At 41.5% G+C, this 18,290-nt stretch overlaps 1 protein-coding gene across 1 annotated transcript in view; it reads left to right on the forward strand.

Annotated features, from left to right (window-relative positions):
- Positions 1 to 3,619: 3,619 nt before the first annotated feature.
- LOC144262213 (maestro heat-like repeat-containing protein family member 1) overlaps positions 3,620 to 18,290 on the forward strand; it is a 62,198-nt gene continuing 47,527 nt past the window's right edge. Inside the window, exons 1-11 of the mRNA XM_077811887.1 lie at positions 3,620 to 3,650; positions 8,319 to 8,437; positions 8,750 to 8,878; positions 10,077 to 10,239; positions 12,183 to 12,275; positions 13,326 to 13,480; positions 15,441 to 15,581; positions 16,018 to 16,116; positions 16,832 to 16,910; positions 17,054 to 17,164; positions 17,964 to 18,037. Of these exons, the coding sequence (XP_077668013.1) occupies positions 3,620 to 3,650; positions 8,319 to 8,437; positions 8,750 to 8,878; positions 10,077 to 10,239; positions 12,183 to 12,275; positions 13,326 to 13,480; positions 15,441 to 15,581; positions 16,018 to 16,116; positions 16,832 to 16,910; positions 17,054 to 17,164; positions 17,964 to 18,037 (1,194 nt within the window). The remainder of the gene's footprint in view (positions 3,651 to 8,318; positions 8,438 to 8,749; positions 8,879 to 10,076; positions 10,240 to 12,182; positions 12,276 to 13,325; positions 13,481 to 15,440; positions 15,582 to 16,017; positions 16,117 to 16,831; positions 16,911 to 17,053; positions 17,165 to 17,963; positions 18,038 to 18,290) is intronic.

Below are 18,290 nucleotides of genomic sequence, written 5' to 3' on the forward strand. Positions count from 1 at the left end.
GAATGGGTCTTGGATGCAAAATGGCTCATGCAGAGTAGTTCTTGCCAGCACCTATTGTAGCCTGCTGCTCAATATATATCAGGCATCTCTGGTTGACATAATTTCTAAACAAAGGATTACAATATCTGATGTAATGCTGCAGCTATAGCTTACCCTGCAAATTGAATCACTTCTGTTCTCCCTGTCTCATAACACAAGACCCAAACGGATATTCAATACAAGGTGGTAAACTCAAAACTGATAAAAGGAAATATTTTTTTCTCGCATAGCACACAATTAGACTGTAGAACTCATTATCACAGGACGTCACTGAAGCCGAAAACTGAGCAAGATTAAAAAAGGAACTGAACATTTGTATGGATAATAAGAATAGCCAGAGTTGCTATAGTTAATGCTAATATACATTTTGGAGATGATATTAAGCTTCATGCTTCAAGGCTTAAGCCAGTCTTTACCGGCAGTTAGGAGGTTTTTTGCACCTTTCTAGGAAACATCTGGTACTGATCACAGTGGGACATTACATGGCGCATGGATCTGATCCTGGATGGCAATTTCCATTATATTCCTTTGTTCCTCTGCTTGTATGTCTGGAGGAATGTCTAGATGACATTGACAACTGGATGTACTGGAGCTTTTAAATAAAGAGTTGATAAAAAGTCAACATTTACACACAGTAACCTAAAAGAGAGAATAAATGTGATTCTTGGAGTGGCTCTGCATATTCCCACATATGAGTAATGAACCAACCAGTGCATCTTAACAATAGAACCTTCTCTGAGCAGTGCCTGTCACTGCACACATCTTCCTCCTCTTAACCCTCCCCTCAGTGTCTTCAAACATTCTGAGGATGAGGCTATATCAGGGTATGCTGTGCCTTTTACCAACTCAGTTCCCTCCAACCAGTTATGCCAGATGGAAGTGAACCTCTCCAGTGCATCAGGTCTGGGTTTTTCTACTATATTTTAATGCCTTTATATAATTGTTGTTGTTGTTGTTAGCTTTTAGTGTTTAGTTTTAGTTTTAGGTTTGGTTCCCTGTGATGACATAACTGAAGAAGAAGCCAGGATTGAAGAGATGCTCTTCTTGCCCAGCTAGCTTCCTGGAATTGGACGACCACATTAGGTGCTCTGAATGGCTCAGAGAAAGTCACTCTCCTTCTTTTGATGTTCTATGGGTTAGACTTACACACCCAGAGCGGGTAAGGAGAGGCAGAATAGTCTGTATGTGCTCCTAAGCCAATGGTTTCTGGGAGATTGTTGGATCTGAAGACCAAGAGGCCTGTTTCATCTCCAACTGCCTTGTCTGGTAAGAGTAAAGTTCCTAAAGGATCCCACTGGTCTGGGTCGTCATTGGTTCCCACTCCTGTTCCTGTTTTGTTGGACCATCCTGTTAAAACTGCTAGGGTGTCAAAGGCATTGTCAGGTCAGCTGGTGGCTAAAGACCCCACATTTAAGCTGTTGGTTCTGAAGAAAAAGATGAGAGAGAAGACTGCCACTGTTAGCTGTGCCAGATCCCATAGGTCAGACTTACTGGATCTGTCCGATTCTCTCATGTCCTCTGCAATTCTGACACTGAAATCTAAACCATTTCCACATTCGGCTTCACAGTACACGGTTATGGAGCTGAAACTCTTTCCAGAGCTGCTGATGCCTAAACCCATAATATTGGTACTGTTGTTCATTCCCAATTCAGTGTCACTTTTGATTCTGAAAAGGGCTATTACTGAGGTGGCTGATGTTCCCCGTTAAGCTTCTGAGCATTCATCGGATCTGAGTGAGAGACTGTTGGGGAAGAGGAAGAGAGAGGCTTTGATAGATCTAAATCTGCTTCATCTGAAAAGAGGGGTAGATTAGAAAATTATTGTGACTGTCTCCAGATCCATCTTTGCCACCTCCTCCGCCTACTCCTAGAAGTTCACCAGGCTGATCCTTCTGACCTTTTACGTCTCTACACCCGCTGTTGCTTTCTCTGACGATAGCTGTAATGGGATCTGAGATTGGATCCTCAGAAGAGGATAGAGGAAGAGTTAAAAGATTTGAACCATCCAAATTTTTGCCACCTAAGTCTGGGTTTCCTCAGTCTTTTGGAGCAGTCCTCGTATGGATATGTTCCTGGATCCCAATGATTGGAGAGACTGACAGTCCTGGTCTCCGTGGTCTAATCTACCCCCAGAATTTTTGAATCATCCACCTTATGGCTGTAAAAATGGGGTTCTGACTGATAAGGATCTGGTAGCTGAGGATTACGTGGATCCAATCTGCCAGATCCGTCTGCAGCTCAAATGGTGGTTCCTGACATTTTGTCGGAAGAAGAAGAAGAGGTGGTCATGCCTCTTTTTGAGCAGGGTCAGGTGGATACTGACTTTGATCCTGATTTGTCACCTGATAAGCATGGACATTGGTGCTGCATCATCTTTCTGAGCATCCTTTGCAATTCCACAAATCAGCGGGTTGTATGGCATCCACTTTGGACTTACCTCGTTCCTCTGGAAGAGGTGTCACACCCTGTATTCAACACTGTAGGTCCTCCTTCAAGAAATAGGACATCTTTACCCATACTGTTTGCAACCTGCTAAGACTGTGTATTTTGTCAGCCTATCTAAGATACCAGACAAATGCTATCAGATACCTCATGAGTGTTTTTCATATTTTCATACTCACTGTGTTTACTGTTCCTCTAACAAGAGCCAGAGGATGAGCAAATTACATGTCTTGATAGCCAAGCTTCCATTTACTCTTTTTTCACAAAGACAATGTGGTTCTTACACCTGATCCCAGGTTTTTACCAAAAATAGTGTTGCAGTTTCACATCAGTTAATTTACCAGTGTTTCCCCCCTCCCCCCAAAGACTCATGCTAATAAAGGGGAAAGTGCTTTACATACTTAAGATGCTAGAAGAGCTTTGGTATCTTATTTAAATAGAACTAAGCATTTTAGGAACTCTTCTAAGTTATTTCTTATGCTGAGAGTGATGAATTGTCATGTATCTGCTCAGACTATTTCCAGATGCGTTAAGCAGTGTGCAATTGAATGTTACAAGTTAGCAGTAATACTTGTGCCCACTGTTGTGAGATCGCATTCCACTAGGGCAGTAGCAGCATCATTTGTTTATTCCTACTGGGGCAATACGTAACGTAAGGCTACTACCTGGAAGTCAGTCCATATGTTTACTAAACATTATGCGCTGGATTTGGCTTCAAGAGAAAATATTAGGTTTGGTGGAGCAGTGCTGCAGCCATTAATTAGGACACTGTTTCATCTCCTGAGTTTTTACCACTGCTTGCCAAATTACACGTAAGTGCGAATATGCAGAGCCATTTGAAGAAGAAATGAGGTTTGGTTACTTGTAATCAAAGTTCTTTGAGAGACCTCTGTCTACGCTCACTTATTGCTCTTCTTTCCCCTTTTCTCAGAGTCCTATTTTGGTTCCTTTGGGTCAGTGGTGGAAGCAACTGAGGCAGTAGAGGGTGCAGCACCCCTTATGTAGCCTCCCCTTCAGAACGTTCCAAGACAGTGAGAGGAGCAGCAGGAGGGGGCACACATGTGCTCTAATAGGCACTGCTTGGACAAGGTTCGACCGTTAGGCTGCATTGGTCAGCCCACTACCCACATATGTGAACATGCAGTCATCTCGAAGAACTCCAGTTACAAGTAAGTAACTTGTTTTTGTTTCCCCAGATGCCAGTGAGAACAGTTGATAAATACATTTTAAATGTTTTTTTGTAAATAATCTTTAACTCCAGGAAAACAGAAAGCTACTGGGTTGAATCGGGTTTTAGGAGGAGACTCTTGCTTCCTTCATATTGACACTTATTGAAGAGACTTGTTCAGAGATAGTGGGCAGGTGGATCTATCTCTTAGGTACTTATCTGTTCCCTGTTATTGTAGTATCTGAGTTCCTCATAATCTTTAATGTATTTATCTGTCAGTTAAGAAAGTGCTATTCCCATTTTACAGAGGGGGAACAGAGGTAGAGAGAGACTTGCAGAAGGTCATACAAGAAGTCTGGGGTGGAACAGGGACGTGAACGTGGGTTTCCTGGGTCCCATTGTGCCCTAACCACTAGACAATCCTGTTATAATAAACAGCTGCACTAATTTAACTGAGAACCTTAAGCATTGCCATGTTTGAACCTGGCTGCATCAAAGGTAAGCGTGGGCAGGAGCTCTTCAAAATTAGGTTAGGCATTTGTCATTTGATTATGATGTAGAGAGGTTTGCTGCTACTGAATGAGACGCAGTGTATAGCAGTCCTACAATATTTTAAACAATCAGCTAAGTGTTATTAAGTAGCTTTTACTGTAAAAGAAAAGAGCATTATGCTGAGAGGTGCTGATGACTGCACTGATAACAAATCTGTTGGGACAGAGTGTGAATGCACCTTTCAATTTACATAACTGAGTTAATCAGACGCCCCCAATCTAAAACAAAAGGAGACTGTGAAAAACCCCACAGTTTGGACTGAGTGGGCAGGCAGCGAGGCTTTGATAAGTATTGTTCATTTTGCATCTGTGTGCGGGATGGAAGGCAGAACACATGGAAACTGAGAACAGACAGAACACCGAGAGGCAGAGGCAAAAAGCAAGAAAGCCAAGCACTAGCTTGTGAGCACAGTGTGACTTAGAGAGAAAATTTTGGGTCTGGTTTTGGCTAAAGAGGCTTGGGGGCTGTGAAACTGCACCTTTTGTTCTTGGTTCCTCCTGAATTCAGAGAAGGAAGACTTTGTACGTTCCTTGTAAATAAACAAGCAAGCGTCAAAGAAAATGCTACTTTCCAACAATTTCTTGTTCCAACTGGCACATCCCCAGGGCCCTAAAATTTGACTAGCCACTCAGGTCAAAAAGCAGCAACAGGATATTAAAATGAGACCTATGATTTTGGCATTTTTCCTTTATATGTCTGTGGTGAGCTGTGATATCTGCTATTGATTGTGCATAATTCTTAGCTACAGCTAGTCTGTACTAAAACACACTATTGTTTTTGTTACCCCATCTTACCTTACCGTCCTACTGCCCACCTGTTATGTATTGTCTGTTAGACTATAAGCTCTTTGGAGCAGGAAGTGTCACTCACTATACATTTACACAGTGGCTAGTGTGATGCTGTTATGACTTAATTGAGGTCATTAGTCACTACCACAATATCAATGTAAAATAATGATGATGATGTGATATTTGCTTTCCTTCCCCCTCTAATTAGTCTGTGTATAACTCACTATGAAAGACCACTCACCCAAATTAGGATGTACAATGATCCAAGTACTTCAGTGTTGGAAGGAACCACTTTCACATACGTTATTTTTTCTGTTTTAGTTTAAAACAACTACAGGTTGTGCCTAATCTACCCAAAAATGTCTCTTTAAATGACTTTCCCATCCCTACTTTCTCACTAAATCTTTAGCTGACATAATATATAATTAATTCATCATTACCCCTTATGATTTAGCCAGTGTAGGATTGTGCACTACAGCACATTTAAGAACTTATGTATCCACGTTCTGTGGCCATATGTTGTGTACGTGACTTGGCTCATTAGGGTTTGTTCCATGCTCTCATATGCTATGTTGGACTTTTTCATAATTCTATATTGGTCCTAGGTAACTTAATAATAGTATCTTAAAACAGGAAATTGATAGAGGAAGCCAACTTTGCTATATTACAGTATTAACATACAAGGTATTACTATTTCCTGTAATAGTTCAATAAAACATTATTGTTATTAATGATGAATAGCATTTGCGCAGCATTTTACATCTTGAAAGGGCTGTAGAAACAACAGAGCCAATCCTGCTTCACCCTGATGCACTCTCAAAGGCCTTTTTCTAAACTGCTGTAACACCTTTATTTTCCTAATGGTTCTGTTTGAAGAGAGGAAAATAGGAGATGGAAAAGGAAAGAAGGAGAATATGTCCAGCTCTAGGACAGAAAGAAAAGAGAAAAGGCACATTCATACCAGGCCAGGAAGTAGGCAAATCACTTGCTAGATACTATAGGAGAAGTGAAAAGGGACGGACTCATGCCCACCCAGCTCAGGACGTGCCTTTCAGAGAGTCTGAATGATCCAAAGCCAAACGTCATACTGGAGAATTCCTCTCGTCAGTGATCTCCCTAACAGGACTTGCATACCAAGTTATCTTCCTATCACCACACAACAAGCAAAACCCGTCACAGCTATATTAAGAAAAGGAGAGAAAACAATATGGAGAATATTGTTACTGTGACTATATAAACATGCTATTAAATACATTGGTGACCTTGAACATTGTGTTTAGTTTCAGGATAACAAGAGAGAGGCACAGAGAATAACATTTAAATTCAAGTCCATCCTCTTGCAAGGCCAAGACATCATCAACTAAAAGCGAACATATCAGCCAGGGAAGGTCAAGTTCTATTTTCAGTTATGCTGGTTCAAATCCAGATTTGCTCACACACCACCTTGACAGGTGCAGTGTAAGAACATTGGTAAATGGGAGTAACTCAACTGGTTTTTAATAAGATTATCCTGGATTTATACCTCTGGAACTGAGAGAAGAATTTGGTTCTAAAATGATACCACACTTGGTTACATCAAAAAAAGAAAAAGCAGAAACATATATGGTCCAGAGAAGGGCAACAAAAATTATTAGAGACCTCATGCACCCAGATTAAGGGCAGCATAGGTATGCTATGATTCTTAAATTTTGGTTTTCTTTTCACTTCATCATAATTTCATTGTTCCACCCCCCGTACTTCATGGTTTTCTATAGCCATGGTACCTCTAGACTAAAGGCTATTGTGCCTGAATTAGTGTCTGTCCTTTAAACCTGCAACTTTGGTGGCTAAATCCTGTGCAGCTTATTGAAAAGGTAGGAGGTTCAGCTAAATGTCCGTCTTTCCTGTCTTCCTGTGGTGGCACTGTTCTCACCCTTGAGATTAATGGTTGACTTGGCTGTGGAGTTTTATGGGTAATTTCTGCACTATCCCTGTCATTAGAAGAGTGTCTGGTTCACAGATTGACAGATATTTGTAATTAATTAAAATAAATGAATAATACTTTGCATTTTTGGTAACGCTTTTCCTCCAAAGTTTTCAAGGCATCTGACTGCTTACCTGTCTAGAGGTCAATTGAAAACTATTATTTAAATCAAAATTAATATTAATTCAGTTTTTCATAACTGCTTGTTTATCTTTTTCTTTTTTTTCTGTTAAGTCTTCTGACTTATTAAGTTGCAACTTGTAGCAATCCAAACTTTCTGTCACAGAGCCCATAGAAGTCAGTGGTAGAGCTGAACAAAATGTTTTGACTGAAATTTTTTCCAGCAAAAAATGCAGGTTTGGCAACACCAAAAAGTTTAGTAAATTCATGTTGATTTTGCCAAATCATTTGTTAGGTGAAAAAAACACTGGAAAAAATAAGTTTATTTTTGACATTTTCAAAACAAAAATGTTTCAGGTTTTCAATTGAAAATGAGTTTTTGTTTTGTTCCTTTAACCTTTTTTTTTTAATTAAAAAGTTTTAAAATGCTTGAAACTTAAACAAAACATTTAATTTGACCTGAAACATTTTTTTTTACTCTTAAATTCACCAAAAAGAAAAGTAATACTTGTGGCACCTTAGAGACTAACAAATTTATTTGAGCATAAGCTTTCGTGAGCTACAGCTCTCTTCATGAAAACTTATGCTCAAATAAATTTGTTAGTCTCTAAGGTGCCACAAGTACTCCTTTTCTTTTTGCGAATACAGACTAACACGGCTGCTACTCTGAAACCTTAAATTCACCAGAAATTTTTTTAAATTTTGGTTTTGGTTCAACCCAAAACATTTTTTTATTGCAATTGTCAGTGAAGTAAAAAATACATTACTCACCCAGGTCTAGTCAATGGGAGTCTTTCCATTAACTTCAATGGTCTTTGAATGATGGCCATAGCTCCTGTGCAATGTGATCTATATCCTCTCATTGCAAACTAAAGATTCCTTCATTTGCATAGCACTTTCCCTGTAACCGTGATTACGTTTTTCTTCCAGACTGTTCACTGTCTTCTCTGCATTACAAATCTGAGGCATTTGCAGGATCATGATAGTGTGAAACCTCTATATTCCATTGTGTCATTAACCATTTTGGACAGGGAGTGACAGGTCCTTGGCTGGTGTAAATCAACACAGCTCCACTGAACTCAATGCATTTAAAGCACCTAAGGATTTAGTCCAGAATGTAGGGAACATTTCCAGAGGAACTGATGGTGTGAGACTGTGCATTTCACTGTGTTTTTTGTCCTGCTTGACAGGGAGGAGGTGGGTATTCTCCTATTAGACAAGAATTAACTTTCTTTCTTTTTGTCAGCTTCAAAAATATTCCAAAAGGCTTTGGGGAAGGGAGAAGGAGTAACCGAGCTCACTGAATTGGACAATGAGGAGGTGGAGATAAAGAGCATCCTAGAATGTCTTGAGAACAATGATTTGGTATGAACAGTCTTTATGCAATGCAAAAACAGTTTATATGAACCAGCCTCCTTCATTTTGCCTCTCCCATATAAGCCAACTTCTCCCCTCGTCTGTTCCCTGTGATTCATCCCACCTCTCTACTTACTTGATTTGATTCAGTCTATTTCCCTCACATGTTTCCCATATGCTCTGATTCCTTCTCTCCTGACCCATCCCACCAATCACAACAGTTGGAATAATATTATAATCCACAGAATTTGTCAGAAACTATGTTAAATTCTCACTTTCCCAAACATCAACCTAAGTCGCTGTTTTCTGTCCTCCTTGCAGCTGTCTGTGGAGCACCAGCTCCACATCTTGAGAAACCTAGAAAGAAAAATCAGTGTTGTCAACCACCTGAACAGTGACCTGGCTCAGCGTCTGCTTGACATCACCTCCATTAATCTAATCAAGAATACGGTAAGAATATAAGATGTAGGAGAGAAAGAGGGACTCAAAACTGAATCCAGACATCCAGGTCGTATTCAGAGGTTCATTCTTTCTTTAGGTAATAGTGCCATGAACAATAAAGGATGGTTACTGGTGTCCTGGGCATATGTCACATGACACGTTTCTGAAGCCCATATGATAACCTGAGCTGAGATTTTGTCAGCTCTCATGAGTTAAGTAAACATATTCAGGTTTATTCAGTAACTGAAGTGAACTATAACAGGCTCTGTGGCACTTTTGGCAAAATTATGTTCTAGAGCTAGTCATTCCGTTTACTATATGTGAAAATCCTCCTGTAGATGCATTTTGCTCCAACTGTCATTTAATGTTATTTATTATTATAAACATTTATTATTTGTATTATAATAGTGCTGAGGAGACCTAGTAAAGGACCAGGACCCTACTATCCTTGGCATTGCATAAACACAGAACAACAATACAGTCCCTGTCCCAAAGAGCTTGTTGGTGTAGAACTACTGCCATGATCAGCCCCAGTTGTGGCTGCATGATCCTTTAGAGATTATATAACATATTATATGCAAAGTGCTTTGCGATCCTTCAGGAACCCAAATTTAATGCTGTTTTATTATTTTATCATGGATAATTGTAGGAAAGCAATGCCTGTCCTGGAATAGCGTGTTACCTTTGTCTGTCTAAACAAGCCATTTAAACTTATTTCCTCATTAGCATTCTGCCCGTTTAGATGACAGGACTGAATTCATCCCTGATGTAACTCTATTGAAGTGAGTAGAGTTATGCCAGGGGTCCTGTTCCTTTGCCATGGGATCTGAGTAATTCCCATTGATTTCAGTGAGAGTTACCAATGTCCTGAAGCTGGAAAATAGGATCCCAAGGATGAATTTGATCCATGATGCTGTAGCGGTGAGACCATAGGACTGTAATGACTAAGATAGGATACACCCTAAGTTAATCAGGTTGATCACTTTTCTAGTTCCCTGATAGGATTGCGTTATCACCCCCGCCTTCTCCTTCCCCAAACATGGCAGGGGGGAAGGGAGACATGGTTTCCAGATCTCAGCTGAAGCTGTTCACTCCCTTACCTGTCTCTTGGACTCTTTTCTGATGGTAATGATTCCACAGAGAAAAGTCCTTCATGTGTAATTCTGAGTGCATCTAATAAGGCAAGAATTTCTCTGTGCTGATCAAGGAACTGAAGAAGGAATTTGAGGAGGCTGCCATTGCAATCCTAGTGGCCATTGGGAAGCACTGCCCAGGAGATGTCGTGGCCACGCTACAGGAAAGATTCCAGCCAAAAGTTCTGCCCCACCACAGTGTCCTCTGTGCAATGGAGAAGCTCTGTCAACTCAGTGGTACCATCTTTCTGAACTTCCTGTTGTCTGAGTTTCTTGTTAGATTGGAAAGTGTTTCATGTTATTCTCCAGGGAAGTGTTCACATGTGTGGCCCCACTAAACGGGTCTGAGTTATCTGGGCTTTTCCTATGTACCCTTCATATAATGACTGCCACTCTGTGGCTGGTCAAAAATTTCCCATGTAAACTGGCTTTCAATGGAAAATTGGGGTTGTGACAAAATGAATTTTTTCATTACAAGTGTCTGCTTTCCTCGGTAGATTTTGTTTGGTTGGTTTTTTTGTCAAAATATTTTAGCCCCAAACCTAAAGATTGTGCCAAAAATGAGAGTTGTGGTGCCTCATGGAGTTGTAGTTTGCTCTTCATATTCCCGTTCTCTATGAGCTTGGATCAGCTGCTTGACTACATCTTCCACAATGGATCATGGTCTCCCCCCTTGGTGAAGGGAGACCGTATAATGTGGAGAGCCTGGCCATGGTGCATTATAAGAGATGTACTCCAGCTGGGCCGCCCAGCCTAGAGAATAGAATGGGGACATGAAGAGCAAACTACAACTCCCATGAGGCACTAAATTCCCATTTTCAATTAAAAATTTCTGGTTTTGTGAAGTTTGGGGTTTTTTTTTTTTTCTGAAAACTTAAAATGTTCGGGGTGGGGGGAGGAGCAGGATTTCAGACATCTCAGCCCTACACCATTCACTCCTGAAGGAGCTTCCTCTCATCCTCTTAGGGATAGATTGTCCATAGCCTTATTGTGGCTGTGTCAGTGGTGGGAGGGAGTTTGGGCTCAGGAAAATCATAGTACTTGTGCTTGGTAGAGTGCTGGGGCTGCTTTCTTCACACACCACCCGGGTTGCAAATGGCCCCAAAAGGAACATGGCCCTGTCCCACCTCTGCACTGGACTGCAGAGCTGAGTAGGCTGCACCATCCAAAGGGACAGTGCAGTATACATGCTCCCTCCTCAAACTCCTTTGGGTCAGTGCAGCTTCACACTGCCTCCACCACAGGCATATACCTTAAAGGTACAATCTGGCCCTTGTGGTGCAAGGTAAGTCCTGTACCCTTGTGTTTTTACACTTTCATTCGGTTTAGCTCATGCTTTTGGCTGCAGCAGGAGCACCAGTTTGGCAGAGACCATATCATCCAATGATTAATCTTGGCTTCTTGCAGGAGCCACTGACAGCTAGGAAGGTTGGGGTCTTGAAGTGCTTGAGGGGAAGGATATGCTTCTGGGGCCAGGAAAGGAAGCTTTTGAAGGAATGGGAGGTGGAGGGATCCATTGGCTACTGTTGGGGAGTGCAGAAAGAGGTGGAAAGCTATCTTGGTGAGAAGGTGTAGTATAGATGCCTATGTATATAAGGACCCACAATATCTCCTGGACCTACACAACCGGAGACCCTCCTTCTGCTCTCCCTCACCTACACACCTTTCCACTACAGATTTATTTTTTAGATTCTTGCAAACATCATTTTCCTGTGAAAATATTGCATTCCGTAAGAGTTTCTTTCTGAGAGGCGATCTGGGTATTTTTCCAGGCCACAGATGGAAGATCTATAGTCTATAGCCAACCTTTGTCCTCTGTATGTTAATGGATAATGATGGGAGAGCCCTTCATGTTATAGTGTTCCTAACATTTGGCTTTTTATAAAAACTACTTGCTGGAGCAGTTGTTTGTCAAGGTATCAGCCCACTTGGAACTGCTCACAAGTAACAACTGCTTGTAGCTTGAGCTACATCTATCAAAAATGCATAGAGTTGTGTATCCCTTTTACATATGTGATATGAAACACACACTCCATTGCTCTGCAGTGGGCTCGACAGGCAGATACAATTCCCTTAAGCAAATATCCCTTCATCTTGTACTGAAGATGAATCCCACAGGACAAAAAAGAATGTTTCAGCTGGAAACAAAGGTGATTGGGTTTTCCTTTCCTTTCTTCCAGTAATGGCACCCTATATAGGTGCAATGTGGGACTGTGTCCTGCCAGCCCTGCCCCTGGTCCAGTCAGAAGAATATATGCTGATATTTAGTGATGGTGAGAATTTCAAGTTTCCTTGTATTTTAGGGATTTTCCCTTTCCCAGGTCTGGATCTCATTTCCCACAGACTTCCTTTTTTGACTTTATGATGCATCAAGAGGGAGGAGGGGAGCGGAGAATTAGCAAGTGCTTGCCTGAGCACAGGGAATGCAGTTCTGCCTAAACTTATACAATAAGGGGGTGGGGGGAGGGGAAGCTCCTTATATCCGTTTCTTCCCCAACTGAGATCCAGCTACTATTGACTCCTAGCTAGCCTATATGTTTTCTTAGGCCAAGGATGAAAGAGAGTGGAGAGATGAGGCAGAGGAAGTAGCTGAATATACAGGTCAGAGAGGTCTGGAGAAGAGAGTCCAAGGGAGATTTTCAAACATCAGGAAGGATATATTGAATTGCGTACAGAAAGGCTAGGGAAGTCAGTGGAGATTGACAAAGCATGGAGCCATGGTTAGGAAGATTGTGAATGTGAAAGAGGATGAAGATAATATGCTCCTAATGTCTTGGAAAAGAGTCATTTAGATTCAGTGTCCAGGGTCAGATTTTGAAACCCTTTCCTCTCATTGTTGCATCATTGAAGCCAATAAGCCTATTCCCATGAATGTGTACCTGTCACGGGGAGTGAATATTCCAAAATCACTTCCTCAGTGCTTTGATTTTGTTCTGTATGTAACGTTGCTGAGGCAGGTGCATTGATCCATCATTTGTTTCTAATTTCAGAGGGAAATCTTCAGTCAATGAGACTCTTTTACCAAGTGAGCTATGGGGTCTCAGAATTGTCATGTATTTTTTACTCTGTAGTGCAGAGTGGCTAGGCCCCATTTCATGTTGACTATTCAACTTGCAAAGGCTGAATCATGTAAACATGTCTGGGATCTCCAGCAGAGTTTAGAGGGGAGTAGCTATCAGTTCCAGGAAGGTGGTTTTCCAAATTGAATTTGTGAACAGGGTGGATGTTCTTTATTTCAATTATGGACCCTGCAGAACTTTCCAAAACTATGCTGATTATTACCAATTGTGAAGTAAAATACAAGTCTTTGGCTCTCCGTGCAGTACTAAGAGAACTCTCCAGGTGTGCATCAAGGTACCTGGCACAGCCACCACAGGGAGCTGAGGAGCTGGACATTACCAGAGAAACTGCAGCTGCCAAAGCCTATGTGACTTTCTTGGTGCTCTTCAACAAATGGTTCCCAACTGCAAAGGGAAAGGTGAGAAGAGGAAATCCTGGGCACTGAGCATTTTTTAGTCTGTGTGTAGAATTTGGAAGGTGAATCTGTACAGGTGAAAGGAGTCTGAAAGCCAGCGCGATAGGTTGAATTGCCTATTTATCTACAGAACAGCTATAGCTTGGGTGACAGCAGGACAAGCTTTCTTCACATCTCTCTCTGCCTCTGAAAATGTGGCCTCATTCTTGATGTGGAAGAATCCATCATGAGAGGAAAAAAAGCAGGGAGTGAAGTGAGTGAGGATGGGCTAGGACACCCTTCTGTTTCTAAAGGCTTCCTGATTTTCTGCAGGAACTGAGCATTAACTTTTTGGGAAAAGACATTAAGTTTCTAGCCCTAATGGTACTGAAGATCCAAACATGAACCAACATGGGAGTTGTCAGACAGACAGCTTAAAACAATACCTCTGTGAGATTTTAGCTGTCCTTTTTAATCTTATCTGGGCATTATCACTGAAGCCTAATCATGACTGTTCAAATGTCAACATTGTTAACTATTTCAAGATTGATAATTTTAGCAGAAACATTCATCTGACATGCTTATCAAGAGTAGTTGGACTATAGGTGATGCAGGTAGGTTTGATTGACGTTTTCCTTTATAAGACAGGTTTTCAATTGCTAAAAGCTTTGCCAAACTTCAGCTATTTAGGCTAAAATTTGCTATGCCAGGAATTTGAATTTTTCTTTGAGATGGGGTGGGAGCAGGAATTTCAGCAAAAATGGTTCAGCTGTTTCTCAAAACAAGTTTAGGGAAAATACATTTTTCCCATGGTAAAAAAATACTATTGTTTCACTGAAAAGCTCTAGAGAGTCTATGCTTTGGAGCTAGAGGTTGAAATGTTGCAGGGGGGTCAGTCTGCTGTCAGAGCTGTGCCTGTTCCTGTTCCTGTGAAAATTTACCCAAATTTGGCCAAGTTCTAAGCCTGTGAAAGTCTCCGTGAATGGAGCAGGTGTCCTATAGCAAAAAATCCTGGGATCCTGTGATTGTCATTAAAGACTGTTTACAGAGTGTATACATATAAGAAAGCAGAATTAGGGTTGTACACGCTACCTTAATACTGGAATTTCCTAATTTTTTAGTGTTTTGGTTTGCAACCTAACCTTCTTTTGTCATAAATGGAAATTAAAGTTGGAAAAGACCTGTTAGGTCATTTTATCTATCCCTGGTACCAATGCCAGGTTGTTCTCTATGCTGCCACCTCCCATGGGTTGTCTAATGTGAAATAACTTAAGCAATGGAAATTCTGTCACCTCTGCTGGACTGTTCCACATCCTGATAGCTTTCAACACTAGGAAGTAATTTAATAATTGTATTATTCCTAACTGCATCCTAGGCTCTAAATTAGTCGCAGGGAAGGGATAAAGGGGACAACAGACATCATGAGGAGGAACAGAACAAAAGAGACCTGGGCAGAGGGATATGACAAGAGTTCTCATCACACTTTTCCTCTTTTAGCTCTTGGAGGAAAGTGAATTTACAAAGCACAATAAATTGGGCAATGTTGCAAATACCAGTGAGGACACACAAATAATTAAAAGGACCCAAGATGCTAAAAATATAGGTAGCAAATTTCACTATCACATTCAACCTGGGAAAATGCAGGCATGGGGGAGGAGGGGCAAATAATCTGAAATGCTGATATTCAGTGGAGGAAGAATGTTAAAACAAATTTCAGAGTGATGATGAGTAAAACTAGCTGAAAATTTTACTGTGTAAAACAGCAGCTATAAGTAAATGTGACTTGACATTGGATACACAGACGCATCCTATCACAGACCTCAGAAGTGAGAGACCTTCTCTAGAAAGTTTTGGTGAGATATCGCTACTAAAATTGTAGATATTTCCAGGCACCTCAATGCTGCCAATACATGGACATATTGGTAACCATGCTCAATCTCACCTGGCAAAGGTTTATTCCTTCCCTTTTCTTCCTTCTGCGTAGGTGATGGAAGCCACACTGGATGTAATTGGCCAGCTGTTTTTCATCATGTCTATTCAAACATTGAAAAATCATCTTCAGTGTTTGATCACAGAACTCCTGCATCAGTATGAGACCGGGATACAACATTTTTATGTCACAGAGGTGAGCAATCCAAGGGTATGTCTGTGATTGGTGACTAGAAGAGTTAGATTGCTCTTCATTACCACAGAACCACTGCTTCCATGTTGTGAGGAGATACTGATTCCAAGCCGAGGCTTTGTCTGAAAGGAGCTGGGCAGGGACACATATCTAGAGTAAGGAATAGATGAGGAAAACAGAAGAAAACCTGAGAATAGGATACAACCAGTTGAACCACTGGCCTGATCTCAAATGAAGACAGGTGATAGATTCAGGGGCCTGTGGAATGAAGCATATGGTCTACTTCTTGTCCCTGGAGAGTCAGGAAGTACAGAGACAAGTGTGGGATAAATTCAGCCATTGATAGGATATGTGGAAACCTTTCATAATTAGAAGGAGAGTTCCATAGGTGATTGGTTCAGTAGATAATTCCTTATTACTCTTCACTTCTTTACCACAGTGCTTGTGCCATCTTCTGGATGCTGTACTGTGCCACAGGAAATGGAGCAAGAGGTTGTACCATAGTCTGGACAATATTCTCAGTACTCTATTCACACAGGTAAGGAGGTTGACTCCAATCAGGAGTGGAAAATAATATCACTTTGCTCCAGATGTCACTCGTGGTCAGTAGTTGATTTTGCTCTTTGCAGTTGTCTGTTCCCCATCACTTTCCTGTCTCTTGTCATAGGCTGTTTCGTTTCTCAGATATCCTGAAGAAGGGTGAAAAATCTAATGTTTCTGCAGAGGGCTGTCAAGACTGAATTTTTTAGGGATGATTCGACCTGCTATTCCATTGAGAGGGGAATGCCAGCTCCAAGGATGAAAGCACCCTTCTCTGTCATCACAGATCTGTCCCTCTTCATCTGCTGTTCTCTATCACGTTGTGCACTGCCCTTCTCTCCCGCTCTCTATTCCCAGGTCAGGAAGTGAGTGCTGCTTTCTCCTCAACAGGAAAGGTTCATCACAGGACCTCTCTTGAGAATAAGAACCTAACAACCTTCTTTAGAGGAATTCCCTCTTCTGATGCACCAATCAGGGTCACACAGACTCTTGTTCTTCTGTCAGTCTCTGATATGTTTGTTAAGTTTTCCACTATCTTGGGGCACTCCTGTAGGGCTGAATGAAGCAAATATGCTCATTCTATTTTAGAGGAGATGGTTTGTTAAACATTCCTGGGGTGTTGAAGGACCAGGTTTTCCAGCTTCTGTGAATGTTTCAAATGCTCCTTTGCTGTGGAACCATGTGTCTGTGACAGGGATTTCTTCTGTTTTCAGGTTTGTGCTAAGTCTGAAATATCTGATACGCCAAGTAACTGGAACCAAACCTCTGCATTGCGAGCCTTCCAGGTGCTGGGTAAGAATAGAAAGAAACATTGAAATGAAATAACAGTAACAGGATCTCAGATTCCTGACTCTTCTAAAAAATTTCATTTGGAAATGTGGTGGGTTTTCTTCCCTTTACATCACTTGTTATTAGTCAGACTTCTCTTCTGTTAGGTCCTATTTATCAGGAGGATATTATAGCTTTCCTCAGGAAGCCGATGGAGGGCGCAGAAGAGGTGGAGTGCACTGCAGCTCTCACAGTCTTGAGAGAAGTTACCCAGGAGCGTAAGTAAGAAAGGAAGGCACAAGAGCGGAACTGCGATGGGGGAGCTCGTCTGCCACTTGCTTATTTATACTAGCAAGTGCCATCAGCTCCTCCTTTTCATGAGTACCAAATGCCATCAGCTCCTCCCTTTCATGAGTACCAAATGAACACATAAAAATGATGTGAATTATCAGCGTGCCTCTGACTGTCAACCCCAGGGACAAGGTCCTTTCCTGGCTGACTTCAATGGAACCGTGTCTCAGCTGAGACGCTTGCCTGAGACTCTGAGACTCTTGCTGAGACACATTTAAGCTTGGCGTTAGAACTTTGTGTGTGAATGGCTGAACAATTTTATATTTGAAATCTGAATTCAAGCATACGTTCCCAATCTTAATTCACGTTCACAGCCTTACTGATGTATTAATGGTGCCAGATCCTCAGCTGGTATAAACCAGCATAGCTCTATTCAGTCTCAGTCCGGCAGCAGGAGTAGGGTCAGGCAAAACAATCCTCCTCATGACAGGGCTGTCTCACTTGCTTAGAGGCTTACAACATATTGAAAAAGTCCCAAAATACCCCTGGCGTGATGCAATGCTACCATGCCATGATGGCGCATCATGAAGTGGTGATGTAATCTTACAATATGACAGTGGTTGTGCTTACATAACTTGTCTTGGAGGACAGAGCCTAAAAGGAGTTACCCAAATGTTTATCTAATCCACAAAGAGGCAAGAATGGTGGTATAGGAAGTTAAAAAGAGTGAGGAGCTTCTTATGATAGACTCCAGCCTGCTAAAACCCCTGTCTATATTCCTTTCAGCTCCCCATATGGACAAAGTAAAAGACATCATGGTGCAATCTGTGGCTCTCCTCATACATGAAAACAGCTATCAGGTAAGAGAACATTCAAATGTCTGGGAACAGACTTGTCTTAAGCTTCTAGGGTGGGAGATGGATTTATAGAATCACCAGTGTAACTAATGGGAAGGATTTTGCCTGTTGGGCTGGGGCAGGTTGTTTGCACTGTGGCTCTGACAACAGAGTTGATGCAGCTGCAGCTGCATTCTCTGATTTCTCATTTATGATCAGCAAGACCCGATCATCTACTTAAGAAGCACAATGTAAAAAACTCTACAGTGGGGAGGAG

The sequence above is a fragment of the Eretmochelys imbricata genome, chromosome 3 (assembly GCF_965152235.1).
Source record: "Eretmochelys imbricata isolate rEreImb1 chromosome 3, rEreImb1.hap1, whole genome shotgun sequence".
Classification (NCBI taxonomy): Eukaryota; Metazoa; Chordata; order Testudines; family Cheloniidae; genus Eretmochelys; species Eretmochelys imbricata.